General features: G+C 38.4%; 1 protein-coding gene across 5 annotated transcripts in view; it reads right to left on the bottom strand.

Annotated features, from left to right (window-relative positions):
* The window catches only part of KAT6A (lysine acetyltransferase 6A), a 120,772-nt gene that overhangs the window by 17,712 nt on the left and 88,039 nt on the right, over positions 1–15,021 (bottom strand). For all 5 annotated transcript variants that reach the window (XM_063726414.1, XM_024251163.3, XM_054561516.2 and 2 more), the window contains 3 exons: positions 7,956–8,071; positions 1,890–2,031; positions 422–583 (listed from right to left, as the gene is read on the bottom strand). In XM_063726414.1, the coding sequence (XP_063582484.1) occupies positions 422–583; positions 1,890–2,031; positions 7,956–8,071 (420 nt within the window). The remainder of the gene's footprint in view (positions 1–421; positions 584–1,889; positions 2,032–7,955; positions 8,072–15,021) is intronic.

Consider the following 15,021-nt stretch of genomic DNA (forward strand, 5'->3'; position numbering starts at 1 on the left):
CTCTAAGGGAATGGAAGATTAAAAAAGGAGAAAATATCCTTTAATCAAAATGCCTTCTTACTCTTATTTCTATGCCTAAAGTTCAAATTAGGAAGAGAAGATTGAAGCTGAGACAGAACTCAGAGAGCTAATGACTGTTTATTTCACAAGTTCCATGTTATTACCATGGGAAGAGAAGCCATTTAAAACGTTCCCCGTGAGTATTGCCAGCAGTCCATAATCCTAGGAGAATACAGGTTGTTGAATGTTACTAAGCACCTTCTAGCACCTGGTAAGTTTCCAAATGTTCCTTCCATTCTTTCCAAACAGCTAGATGACACCTAGGAGGTGCTGCATCTTGTCGTGTCCCCGAGTGAGAACCAGCAAAGATTGTTTCAGATTTCTATATAAATTCAAACAAACTTTAAGCTGACATACTTACCTTAGAAAAGTAGCCAACAAGGTGGCAGCCCTTGACATCATTCTGTGTTAGTACATAAAAAAGAAATGGCTCCACATCGTAATAGAGGGTTTTGTGGTCAAGAAACAACTTTGCCAAGAGACACAGGTTTTGACAATAAATGGTACTCACATTCCCATCAACCTAGAGAAATAAACAGAACAAAACAGTCAATAGAGGGTCTCTTTAGTTCTAGAATAATATGTACCAGTTAAAGCATCTCTAGATATCCACAGTCCAGACTAGGAGAAGGTGTCCACGATCAGAACACTTTGGAACCTAGAAGCCATCCTTTGAAATGGCGGTATTATGGTATCTGCTGTTTTAAGACAACCAAATATATAAAATACCATACCATCAACAAAGCAGGAACAGCCAGATAAGGAGGTGATAATCTGGTTTTAAAAGAGCAATTTTTGCTTTAATAAAAAGATGAATTGTAGCAATCCTTTGGATAGCAAGTTTCGTTTTCAAAGTACTTAACACAACAAAAGATCTAAATACAACCCTTCTAAAATACATTTATTAGGTAAAATAAGATGTAACTATGTAGTCTAATCTATGCCAGCTGCCTGAAGCAATGCAATCTGACTACCATGATCGGGCTTGAACCCAGATAAAACTACTTAAGGGGGTACTAACTATTGCCAAGCAGAAGCACCAAGCAGGTTCCTCAAGTAATCATGTGGTAAATGCGGCTCCAGGTTGGCCAGGCCCAGGAGCCCTCTGCTCTTTTGCTCCTGGCAGCCTTGTCTGTGTTCATGGAGTTGCCAGAGCTTTCTATCAAAACACCAATGGATGCCCACATTAGCTCCCAAGACACTGTCTGCAATACTAACAGAACTCCTCAACAACCCAGGTAGTTTAATATTCTTTTCAAACAGTATATACCACACCTACCCCAGCTTCTCCCAAGGTAAAGAACTCCTCTACTGATCACTTAAGAGTCTTAGGGAGGACCAAGAAAGTGAGAGACTGAGGGGATCCTGACAATCTGAAATTTTACTGTTAGAGTAAGTAACAGGGCACATAAGCAAGTACTCAATTAATACTTGGCACAAAACCCACAGAACTGAGGATCAAGAGCACTACTAACAGCAACAGAGAATCACAGAGCAGAGGTCACACATCATCACCATCATCATCATCATGTTAAGATTTACTATTAAACAGATCTCTATGAGATATTCCTTTTAATTAAGTGATAGAAATCCTTTCATTTAAATGCCATATTTCATAGATTCTAAGATGTACTTTTATCACATCTTAATATATGCAAAATCAACTGGCATTTTATATTCAAATGAAGTTTTAAAAATTATAATTAGTACTTTTTCCATTTTAGTGATACATAAAATAGTAAGACAATAGTAAGTTGCACAACAGATGCAATATAGGTGGCCCTACTTTTGAAATGGATGAGAGGACAATTACTAAGTATCTACCTTACCTCAAAGACAGAAATATTATTCTTTCTGTAAATCTCATTGGCAGGAGGATGGAACCAACCACATTTCTTCATGTGCTGCTGCAGAATAGTTCTACTTTTCATATATTTTAGACAAAATTCACAAAGATACAATTTGGGCAGCCTGTAAACAATAATTAAACAAAAAAGACAGGTCTTTGTATTTTAGAGAACTTCAAACTTCCACAATTAACATCTTTTTGCCTCTCATTACTACCCAGGTAACAGGTTAAAAAAAAAAACGGCATATGCAAAAATACTGGATAGTAAAATGACAAAATATATAATTCAAATAAATTACTTTATCTTGTCTCATATTTAAGTACTGAAATGAAAAAATTAATTTAGTTGCTATCAATTTGGATAGTTATGCTTAAAATACTACCCTAGAATTAAAGAAAATAATATTTGCTAAGTAGATTAACACACACAAAAATGTTTGATTTGTGTGAAGAGCACAACTGCTTTTCAAGTTCCCACTTTGAAAGCAGCTTTTGAAATATAATTTATCGGAAAACATCTAAAATTCTACTAAAGCTTTTCCCAAGCTTTATGGAACATGAATCCTGCAGATACTAAGGATTTCGTGCTCAAATAAGGGCAAGAGGGCACATGCTTTTTCCCATCTTTCCTGGGGGATTCACAATGTGCATTAATTCTTCCCATATAACCTCACATCTTATTTTTTAAACTGTCATTCAATTCAGCACACTGAAAGTTTCCAAGGAACTTTTGTAGTATACTATTACTAAACATCTATGGTATACAATATTGTTTTTCAAAACCTCTAATGTTAGCCACACCAATACAACTTGTATTATTAGTATAACCCTTCCAAAATCAAGCACTGAGTGAAACAAATAATGACTAGCATTATAAATTAGGGTCAGCAGGAGCTAAGAGCATGGAAAGCAGTGTGTTGTTGGCTACTTTGTTTCCACTGCATTCTGCCTCAAGCCCCACTATTCAGGAGGAACCACTAGATTAAGAGGTTTTTCCTTCTTCACCACCAGAGCTACAAATCACAGAATGAAATGGCTTGTTATAAACTTCATCAACTAATATGAGCACTAAATGTATTAACTAAGCCTTGCAGGTGACCTACAACTGCCAGACCACCTTCCTGAATACCTGGATTCTGAGTAATTTCTTCTTCAAAGGAAGAGGAAGAATGAGTCTCCTTATGCAGACCTAACAGGTGGCACCTCCCTCCCTAACTGTTTTACTTACCTCTTACCTGTGCTAAATTCTCAGTGAGCAATCTTAACTTGTCACAGCATGAAGATACAGAAGTAACACTACCTGAGTACAGTTTCATTTTGAGGGCTCAATATTACAGCTAAATACTTCCTATAATACGAATCCGAGAAACCTAAAAAATTTTGTGCTTTTTAAAGTATTTTTGTAAAAATGATAAGAGTAAAAAACAGTGACAGACCATGAAGCTTTCCAAATTATGGTAAAGATAAACGCCAACTTTAAGGGCATCCAATCCAACTGTTAGGTCTCAGCACAGAGACATGAAAATAAAGTACCATTTATGTTAGCTAGATTTAGTCGTATTTCATAATGTGTATATTTCAAAACATCATGTTGTACATGATAAATATATACAATTTTATCTGTCAATTAAAAAACAGAAAATATTCAATAAATGCTAATTACTTTTCTGGAAACGGAAGAGAGGGGAGAGAGGAAGGAAGGAAGGGAGGGAGGAAAATAAAGTACAATTTATTTCCTAAGGTCTGTGAGAGAAGGCCAAAAATGTTTAAAGCTCTTACAGTAACCAAATTGCTCAAGAAAACATCAGGAGAAATAAAATCTCTGAGAAAATTACTATCAAGTCTTCTCCAGTAAATGAAGAGTTCATGCCACTTCCTTACAATGGCAAGATGTATGGCATTTTATTGATGATTTAAAAAAAAAACAAAACTTTAGTGAACCTTATTATGTGAAAAATAGTAAACTGAAAACAAGCATTATGATCTACTTTATTCCAATCTAGTTCTCGCTGAAAACATTTTAAAAGCTCCTTACTTTATTAGAACCAAGCCCACTGGGATGACACTGCTAATCTAAAGGTAATCATCTGGGAAAAAAACTACTGGAAAACCAAAATATTTCTAGTAATATTATAAACAACTGCTGTTCCCTCACGGAAAAAAGATCTATCATATAGAAAGAACATGAGACTACAGGAAATGAAATGTAGTTGTAAAGATTATGAATACTCCTAGCCCTAGAGAATCTTGTTGGGGGCTGCTTTTAGTGATCTTCTTCCTGGCAGGACCTAGGTCTCAGCTATCAAATAGGTAGCTGTACAGTGGCTTTGATCAACTGTACATGAAGTGTCACTTCCACACTGGAAGTTGATTCTAAAGTCTGCCGCAATGCTGATAACCCAGCCCACGGAATCAGGGCTGTGCTGCAGCTGGGCATGCTTCTCTAACTTCTAGAATGATGCAATTATTATTCTCAGGAATTTCTACAGTACCTTCTGGCTTCTGAACATGGCCCAACATAGTAGCAATTTGTGCAGTCAACTTGTAGCAAATTTTTAATGTAACAACAAAAATTATACCAAATATTACTTAAATCAAAGATTATGGTACAAGTCAAGTGAGATCAACCTAGATACACATGCTACATGGAGCAGCGTAGGCCCAGTGATTAATGGTTACGGCTATGTAGTAAGAGAGAAGTGAGCTTCAAGTTCTGCCACTGATACGCTGTACTGTCTGGGACCAGGTCTGCAAAATGAATACAGTAATATTCATCTCACAGAATTAACCAGAGATGCTTAGTCCGGTACCAAGCTCAATGGATGGTAATTACAGCTGCTATTACTTAACGATTATTATTTGTATTCTTCTTTCATCAATTTTACTCAATAATTTAATAGCCAAAGGCATTAGGGATTCTATTTGGTTTCTTCTTCAATAACCGGGATGATGAGAATAATCAAACTGGTTCTAGTGACAATCTCATAATCTCAGCATCAAATAAAGTCCAGAGGAGAATCAAAAGGCAGAGGAATCTTCCTAGGCTACTTTACCACCTAGGAATCTACCTCTTTAGGATCTCAAAGCTAAGCTCGAAGCAGCACAGGAGCAGAGGGCATCCAATGATCACAATTTATTTTGCCTTAAGCCCATCTACGTCATGCTCTTAATGGCAGAGTAAGTTTCGCGATGAACCTACTGATGAACCAAATGAAACAGTATTATTGCTTCAGTTTTTGTTTTGATTTTTAAAGACAGGGATACAAGATTACTTAATAGACAATGCATACACAAATATTTGGATATGAAAGTACATTCCGTAAAGTATAATCCCACTTCCCAAAAGAGGTTTTTCTTGTGATCTTTGCATTTTTGTGTGCTCCTATTGCCCTGTTTTTGTACGTTACAGTGTTTAAAACCTTTAATAAGAAAATAATTTATAAGCAGTTTAGCACAAAATAATAAATAGGCATTAACAAAATTAAGAATAGAGGTTTATTATTTGGAAAATGTAAGATCTCCAAACATTTTAGTCACCTCAAGTTTCAAGCTCATTTAAGTAAATATAATTTTTTAAAAAATGTAACCAAGAGAACTACAAATATAAAGATAGAAAAAAAGTCATAATTACTCAAGAACCTATTAAAAATTACAGGATATTTTCTAATTGAAAACTCAAAGAACCCTACCCAATGGATGAAAAAATATACAGAAAATGTCTAAAACTGCTTCTAGTTGATGAACTTTACAAGTTCCTATCCTGTTTCTGCTTTCTACTGGTTCCTATTATACTTTTTTTGGTTATTTTTTGATGGCATTATTTATTCTTTCACTGATAACTAGTCTCCTCACACCTGTTTCTAATGAAAATCTCATCAGAACAAAAGCTACATTTTCAATAAATCCTTTAAATATCTATCTTAAAAGACAACAGTTTATGATTCCATTCTCATCATTCTCTTGAACAAAAGTAAATGCTAGCCCTCTATTTCCATTCCTGAATCTATTTCCTCTCCCCACCTTGAGTAGACAAGGGCCTGTGGTTTCCATCTATCTGTACTACAGTCTCCGGAACAGTTGACAGACATGTGGAAAAGCTTTCTTTTCTAAGTTGAGTGCTCTTGTGATTTGGGCAGCTTGCAAAGAGCTCACTTAAAAAATGATCATAACAACTTATTTTAAACCTGATGAAAAAATTAATTCCTTGGCATATTTCTTTTCTTTTCTTTTGAGACAGAGTTTCGCTCCTGTTGCCCAGGCTAGAGTGCAATGGCGCAATCTCAGTTCACTGCAACCTCCGCCTGCCAGGTTCAAGCGATTCTCCTGCCTCAGCCTCCTGAGTAGCTGGGATTACAGGCACCCACCACCATGCCCAGCTAATTTTTATATTTTTAGTAGAGACAGGATTTCGCCATGTTGGCCAGGCTGGTCTTGAACTCCTGACCTCAGGCGATCTAACTACCTCGGCCTCCCAAAGTGCTGGGATTACAGGCGTGTCCTTGGCGTATTTCTTCTCGGTCATAAAACATCTTGGCTATTCAGAACTCCTGAGGAATGAGCTACCTTGAACACTGAGTTCTGTAGGTAGTTGAGGAAGTTCCTGCCTTCCTTTAACATATATACATATACAATACATACATGTATAATATATATACATGTATAATATGGAAATGCAAATACAATGTAACCTTATCTTAAAGTCACATTAATTGTTGTCAGCTCACGATACAGTGTGCTTCCTTAAAGATACACCACAGTGTTTGGGGCTAACTGATCCCACAGTAAATGGCCCTCAATTGTTGTGTTTCATGAGCTTGTGTGTTAGTTTCCTGGGGTTTTGCTTTTTCTTCTGTTTTTGTTAGTTGTCACTTTGAGGTCAGTGTCTGAAATGGCATTCTTACTCCTATTTTTTCTACTTCGACTATAGACTAGAGAAGCAAGTTATTATATGGAAAGAAAAAGTAAAAAGATAAATAAGTTTTACTGGATGGCCCTTTTAACAACTATACTGGCCTATTCCTAGTTTCTTGGCAACAACCCATGTTAAGGCACTCAATATATTGTAAGGTACCAAATAAATTTTGCTAATATTTCGGCCAGGCAATGTTACTACATGGGTGAAAACTTACACGATGAGAATATTCTGAACATGTATTTAACCCACAAAGCACCATGATGTATTATTTCTTGTAACACCCTGCGCTAAATGGGAAACTGAGGCATAAGTAGTTTATAGATTAGAGAGCATTAATGTCACTACTACAATTAACTAGTATTTAATTTTGTGATCTCATCTTATTTCATCTTTTAATTTTAACCATAAAGAAAAAATATAATAACTGACATTATTGAGCACTTACCATTTTCTAAGTGATTTACATGTTGTAGCTCATTTAATGTCCTCAATATCCCCACGAACTAAGTACTATTATTATCTCTGCTTTACAGATGAGGAAACTGAGGCACAGAGCAGTTGGGCAGCTTTTAAGGTTACACAACCTATCAATTTCAGAGCTGAGTCATGAAACCACTTTAGCCCCACCAAGCTGGTGAGTGATCAATGTTTATTAATATATCTGGAAGCCCAAACTATTTATATTTAATTTTACACCAATTGTCCAATTATTTCTGGGAAAACAAACCATTTACTAAGTTTGTCAAATTATAAGTATTTATTTACGTCAAAGACTAATCAACTGAAGTTTATATTAATTTATATATGAGTTTCTTCTTCTCTTTTTCAAAATTCTTAGTGATAGGAGTGAAGACAAATTTCTCTTTAAAAAAAAAAGCATTCCCCTTTTATTGTGACCATGCATTTGGGTTTCTCATTTTAAACATCAGCGTCTGAGAGGTTACAGAAGAGAACATCTAAAGCAAACTGGGATGAAGTGGCTGCCAAAGTTGCTGCTATTATTGACATTTAAAAGCCCCCAGTTTCCTCAAATGTGAAGGATAAGGTGGACTCAAACATCTTCAAGATCCCTTCCAGTTCCAGACTTCTATGGATCTCAAAACAGAAGGTCAAGGGTCTCTCAAAACATACCTTGAGTATTCTTGAGGATATGGGGAGGAGTACCAGGTGTGAATTTCGTACTTCCCAAACTCAATGACAGAGGGACAGCGAACTTGTGGATCAGGGGGACCAGTCACTCCAACTTTCTGTGCAGTCAAGAAATACATTCAAAAGTTAGCTAAATTAGACACACTGAGATAACAAAGAAAGTTCTGAATCTAAATGTTGTCTTCTCAGGACTCCAAAGGAGAAAAACAAAAACAAAAGCCAGAACAAGCTAACATATTTTGAAGTAAGTTACATTATTTCTTAAACAGAGCACCCCGATGAAGAATAAAGATGCTAATAAATCTCTTAGAACCAAATGCATTTGGTGTTGCTGCATTTCTACATTTAATAACACTAAAAATATTTTCCTCAATTAAACTCACTCTTAATGACTTAATATTAAAGAGAAACTGCTGATACTTGGTGATATAAGATAAAGAATAATTTACAAGTGAGGGAGGGGGACACTGCATATTTGCTGAAGTCCTACCACACTGCCTCCGCTGACAACAATGGAGATGCCCTACTGAACACGTAAGCACACAAAGGATGATTTTTTAGTTTGGGAAAGTAGATATTTAAGAGAAATATAAAAAGAATCTGACAAAACAAGTATCAAAAGAGAGTCTTCAATTCATTTCATACTATGCCTAAAATCCCCTTCATTAGTAGCTCTGCATAGATTTAACCAAAGAAAAAGACACTCTGTTATATATAGACCTTCTCTTTTTTCTGCCTTTTTACAATGAAAACAATCTCTACACCCCTCATCCCTGCAATAGTCTGAACTACATTATCTAAACAGAGAATAACTTTTAAAGCCTTTATGACTTCCCTGACTTTCCAGATCAGAAATTCAAACCTAAGTACATAGCTCAAGAAAATAAAGGCTGTTAAGGGTCTTAACGTGTTAACTCAAGGGCAACGTGACTTGCTCTGCACCCAATCTAGCAACAGATGCATATACACACTCATGTCCATGTGTGTGCGTGCAGATTTATCATGGATGCTCTACAAATACTGACAAGAAAAAGACAAAAGAGTTTAGCCTAACCAAATACAAGCATTAATAACTCTTCCCCAAAAGGACAACTGAAATTATCCTTCAATTTTATGCTTTAAAGACCACTAAGAGATTAGTAAAAATCCCTTGTTGGAGCATGCAGACACACATACATATTTTATAACAAAACTAAAAGAACAGAGATTTTTATTCATTGGTTTTATATAAATCCGTTTCTAAGAAAGAAGCCTCTTCACCATAACTCATTGGAGAACTTCTGGTCTTTCTAACCATTCTCTTTTATAAAAGGCCAAGGGACTTATCTCAGGTTTCATACTGGAATATAGCCAAATGAAACCTCAAGCTCTTCCTTAGACACCTCAAAACAAAAGACAAAGATCTTTGTGGGATGAATTGTGTTATAACACCAACAAGTACTGGGGCTTCTCCAAATACAAAACCAAAAACAATGAAGAATACATAATACAGGGTTAAAATAAGATTTCTTTCATTTCTCAAAACCCAAACAGAACTTTGTAAAAACATTTTTTAAAGGCTGTTTTTAAACTACATTCTAGAATCAACTACTCTAACTCATAAAGTACTATCTTTTCATCTATCTTCACAACTCAAAGTAATAACAACAGTATAGAAAACTTTCAAAATAACCAAATACCAGAAACCAGATCTAACTTCCTGAGGCAAGGATCAGATAGAAAGCCCGAAAGCTGAAGTCATGCACCTGCTGCGGCACTGTCTGTTGTTTGAGGGTCTTCCAATCAGCTGCCAGCTGCTCTTCTAGGCGGATGCCCGATGTGAAAGTGGATATCCAGTTCCAGTACAGCTGTTTGCACATCACCACAACTGCGCACGTCTGTCCAGAATGGAACCTGTGGTAGGTTCCCCTCTGCCCACACCCGCCTTTAACCTTTGCACTGAGAAACGTTCCTGCACATGCGCTCATGTGTGAGCCCGCCTCCACTCCCAGCTCCCCTGAGCAAGCCTCCAGAGCAAGGGTGTTTCCTTTTACGAAGGTTTAGAAATCAGCAAAGCTCTCTACACAGGAAGGAAGAAATGGCTACATAGAAACCACTCATTCCAGTCCTAGCCAAAATCAAACTGTCATATCTGAACTACAAGGTTACCTTTGCTAGGTCATTTTATTTTAACATTTCAGCCAAAGTACGTTTTCGTTAAACATGTGACTTTCCAAAGCAGCAGATGTCTAATATAATCAAGGGCACAAAATATATTTAAATGTTTAACTCAAATTCTGCCACATCATGTCCTCCTAATTTAAATATGCCAAATTCTTTAAAACAAGACATATGTTCCAGGCCAGAATTGACCTTTTAATCTAAGCTAACTAACAGGGGGTAGCAAGGGGGTGGATTAAACGCACTAGTAATTGGGCTAAACCAAAATAAAACTTTATGCCTACTGCTAGATAATAAAGCTTTTATTACCACCAGTTTATAAGAAAAGATTATTACTCTTCTACAAAAAATTAAGCTTCCATTAAATGACTCATCTAATTCCAGTTTGTAACATAAAAAAGGCCCTTCTTGCAGTATCCCCAACTCTGGATCTGGTAGGGACACCAAAATTGTGTAAATAATTTAACAATTTCTGTAAACACAGAGCTGCTGCCTTCCCCCATCTGCCCACTGGAGCGCTTTCACACTCACCCTTCCCTCTCCATTCCCCAAGGGGGTGCAATGTTTTGAGGAGAGAGGGAGGTATCCCTTTATTATCAGTGTGAGGCTGGGAAATGTGGGGAGAAGAGAGGGCTTTCTGGCATTTGAACATTTTCCCACAGAAACACTATAGTAAGTAATTCCATTCGTTAGGGATTAAAAGTTACATGATAAAAGAGGTATGAAAGAATGAATTCACATGCTCCACAACAGAGCATGAATTTAAGGACTAGAGAAAATCACGTTTGTGGAGCACCTACTGTGCTAGACTCTGACCTGAGCCTTATGTCGTTACCTCCTTTGGTCCCCACAATCCATCCTTCAAAGTAGAAAACAGTATACCCACTCTGCAGATCATAAAATAAGCCTCAGAGAGGTTAAGAGGCAAAAGCACCGGGCAGGAACAGCGAGTGAAGCATAAAGACAGAAAAGAACGACATGGGTTGAGATGTGACAGAAGTAACAATAGCCCTCAACTAATTCCTCCCTAAATTCCCAAAGTTTATGTGTAAGTTTTTAAAAACTGGAACTTGGTTTTCCAAACAAATGAAGCTACAAGTCCACAAACTTTTAACCCAAAACCCTTGGACTGGAGTAGAATGTTTTGGAATTCTGAATTTTTCTGATTTTAGGAAAGTATTAGTACATACATGTGTATAGTAGACGCATGTGTATAGCCCTAATAGGATTTGGAGCAGCACTCCATAATCAGACACACTAAAATTTCTTTAGCAAAGCATACGAATATTCACATTAACTGGCACAAGTAAGGAATACAAATAGTCTCACGTCAGCTCAGATCATGTTTTTGTCAGTAACTCAGTTCCGGTCAAGTGGGACTTCATTGCAAAATGAGTTGGAAAAGGCCGGGCGCGGTGGCTCACGCCTGTAATCCCGGCACTTTGGAAGGTCAAGGCGGGCGGATCACGAGGTCAGGAGATCGAGACCATCCTGGCTAACAAGGTGAAACCCCATCTCTACTAAAAATACAAAAAATTAGCCGGGCGTGGTAGCGGGCGCCTGTAGTCCCAGCTACTCAGAGGCTGAGGCAGGAGAACAGGGTGAACCCGGGAGGCAGAGCTTGCGATGAGCCCAGATCGCGCCACTGCACACAGACTCTGTCTCAAAAAAAAAAAAAAGTTGGAAAAAAATTTCTTTCCATTCTCCAAAGAAGATATACAGATGGCCAATAAGCTCATGAAAAAATGCTCAACATCACTAATAATTAGGAAAATGTAAATCAAACCACAATCAGATACTACTTCACACTCATTAGGATGGTTATTATTTTTAAATGCAAAACACCAGAAAATAACAGATGTTGGTGAATATGTGGAAAAATCAGAACCCTTGTCCCATTGCTGGCGGGAACATAAAATGGCACAGCTGCTGTGGAAAACAGTATGATGGTTCCTCAAAAAAGTAAACAGAATTACCACATAATCTAGCAATTCCACTGCTGAGTATAGACCCCACAGAACTGAAAGCAGTTCTTTGTATATGGGTATCTATTTGCATACCCATGTTCATAGCAGCACTATTTACAACCCAAGTATCCACTGACAGATGAATGGATAAACCAAATGTGGTACATACATACAATGGAATATTCTCCAGCCTTAAAAAGGAAGGCAATGGTTGGGCGCTGGTGGCTCACGCCTGTAATCCCAGCACTTTGGGAGTCTGAGGTGGGCGGATCATGAGGTCAAGAGATTGAGACCATCCTGGCCAACGTGGTGAAACCCCGTCTCTACTAAAAATACAATAATTAGCTGGGTGTGTGGCACATGCCTGTAGTCCCAGCTACTCGGGAGGCTGAGGCAGAAGAATCACTTGAACCCAGGAGGCGGAGGTAGCAGTGAGCCAAGATCGCACAACTGCACTCCAGCCTGGGCAACAGTGCAAGACTCTGTCTTTAAAAAAAAAAAAAACAAGGAAGCCAATTCTGACACAGGCTAAAATACAGATGAACCTTGGGGACATTATGCTAAGTGAAACAGCCAGACACAAAAGGACAAATATTGTATAATTCTACTTATGGTACCTAGAGTAGACAAATTAATAAAGGCAGAAGACAGAATGATGCTTACCAGGGGTGGGGTGGGGAGGGGACTGGGAATTGTTTAATGGGTACAGAGTTCCAGTTTTGCAAGATGAAAAAGTTCTGGAAATAGATGATGGTGATGATTGCACAACAAGGTGAATGTCTTTAATGCCAATGAATTTGTACACTTAAAAATGGTCTGGTTAGGCAGGGTGCAGTGGCTCACGCCTGTAATCCCAGCACTTTGGGAGGCCAAGGCTGGCGGATCACGATCGAGACCATCCTGGCCAACAAGGTGAAACCCCGTCTCTACTAAAAATACAAAGAATGGTGTGAACCCGGGAGGCGGAGCTTGCAGTGAGCCAAGATGGCGCCACTGTACTCCAGCCTAGGTGACAGAGTAAGACTCCGTCTCAAAAAAAAAAAAAAAAAAAAAAAGAGTCCGGTTAAAATAACTTTTACGTTATGTATATTTTACCACAATTATTTTTTTTCAAGTTTTCAGGACTCCTTAAATTTCAGGATTCTGGATATTGTGACCTATCTTTCCCTTTTCCTGAGCCTTTTTCCTCTACACTCAGACTTCTCTTTATCCATCTCCTTTGCTAATTCTTTTACCATTAAATATTGACAAAATCTACAATTCTGTCCTCGGCCATCTTATCTTTTTCATCCGGAGGACCCATAATCCAGTGCTTCCATCAGCTTTCCACTCTCCCCACGCCCTCCTTTCTCTCTACGCAGCTTAGATTCTAAGGTCTTTTTCCCTGTAACTCCACCCTTTGCATAGACCTTTAACTCTCTAATTTCTCTTCTAATTTCACAACAAAATCCTAACCCCTGTTAAATTCAACTCTTCACATAATCCAAGTTATTACCTCAATGTGAACATGGGTGGAGAAAAACAGAGAATCATGCTACCCAGTCTCACATTGTACACCTACCCACAAACCTCAAGCAGGTCCTGATGCTTCCTACTCCATTCACTCTCCTGTTCTGAAAGACAACTGCATCCTTCACCTCTGCTCAAGCCTCCAACACTGCTTACTCCACCTTCACTTTCAGCCAATGCTTTTGCTTCCTACTGCACTAAACTGGACAAAATCAAAAGAAAACTTCTGCAATTTTTCCCACCCACATCTGTCTGCCTCCACCTTTGTGCCACACATCCTGCCTTTCACCAATACTATGGCTAGAGATTGAGCTCCTAAGCCCACAGCTTCCGTTCTGATAACATCTTCCTGCTCCCTAGCCAAAGAACATCACCCAGCAGTTTCCCTATCTTCTGCATCATCGGCTTTCCCTCTACCAGGGAATTCCATCAGCATACAAACAGCTGTTATTCATTCCATATTTTAAAAGTGGGGGGAGGGGTGTGTGGGCGTGGTGGTTCACCCCTGTAATCCTAACACTTTGGGAGGCCAAGGTGGGCGGATCACAAGGTCAAGAGATCAAGACCATCCTGGCCAACATGGTGAAACCCTGTCCCTACTAAAAATACAAAAATTAGTTGGGAGTGGTGGCGCGCACCTGTAGTACCAGCTACTCAGGAGGCTGAGGCAGGAGAATCCCTTGAACCCAGGACGTGGAGGTTGCAGTAAGCTGAGATGGTGCCACTGCACTCCAGCCTGGTGACAGAGCGAGACTCCATCTCAAAAAAAAAAAAAAAAAAAAAAAGGGGGGTATCTTCTTTAGCCCTCACAGCTCTACCCAACTTTCCCTTTCTCTGCTCCTAATTACTGTAAAAAACCTCAAAAGAATGGCCACATATTACTACTATAACCAATTTCTCCTTCCATTCTTTCTTGAAACCACTCCAATTATCTCTTCACCCTCCCCTGTCCCCATCATGGAAACAGTTTCTCAAGATTACTTCCTTGTTGCTAAGCTGGACAGTCAATTTTCAGTTCTTCTCTTTTCCCTTGGTGATCTCATCTAGTCTCATTTTTCAAAAAAAACAACCTACTTGCTGGTGAGTCCTGAATTGAAAATTTCAGTCCAGACCTGTTCTTTGAACTCCAGAGACACATATCCCACTATCTACTTGATATCCCCTCTCATGTCAGGTTTAACGCATCCAAAATCAAACTCCTAAATCTTTTCCCCAAATGTGCTCTTCCTATTTCCCCATCTCAGTAGATGGCAACTCCATCTTCCAACTGTGTTCTGGCATCGTCTCGGACTCCTTGCTTTCACAATGCATCAACATATCCCAATGGGTCTACCTTCAAAACATACTCGGAATTCCAATTCCACCACTACCACCATGATCCAAAACACCATGTCTCTTACTTCAATCATTTC

Source organism: Pongo abelii, chromosome 7 (genome assembly GCF_028885655.2).
Source record: "Pongo abelii isolate AG06213 chromosome 7, NHGRI_mPonAbe1-v2.0_pri, whole genome shotgun sequence".
Lineage (NCBI taxonomy): Eukaryota > Metazoa > Chordata > Mammalia > Primates > Hominidae > Pongo > Pongo abelii.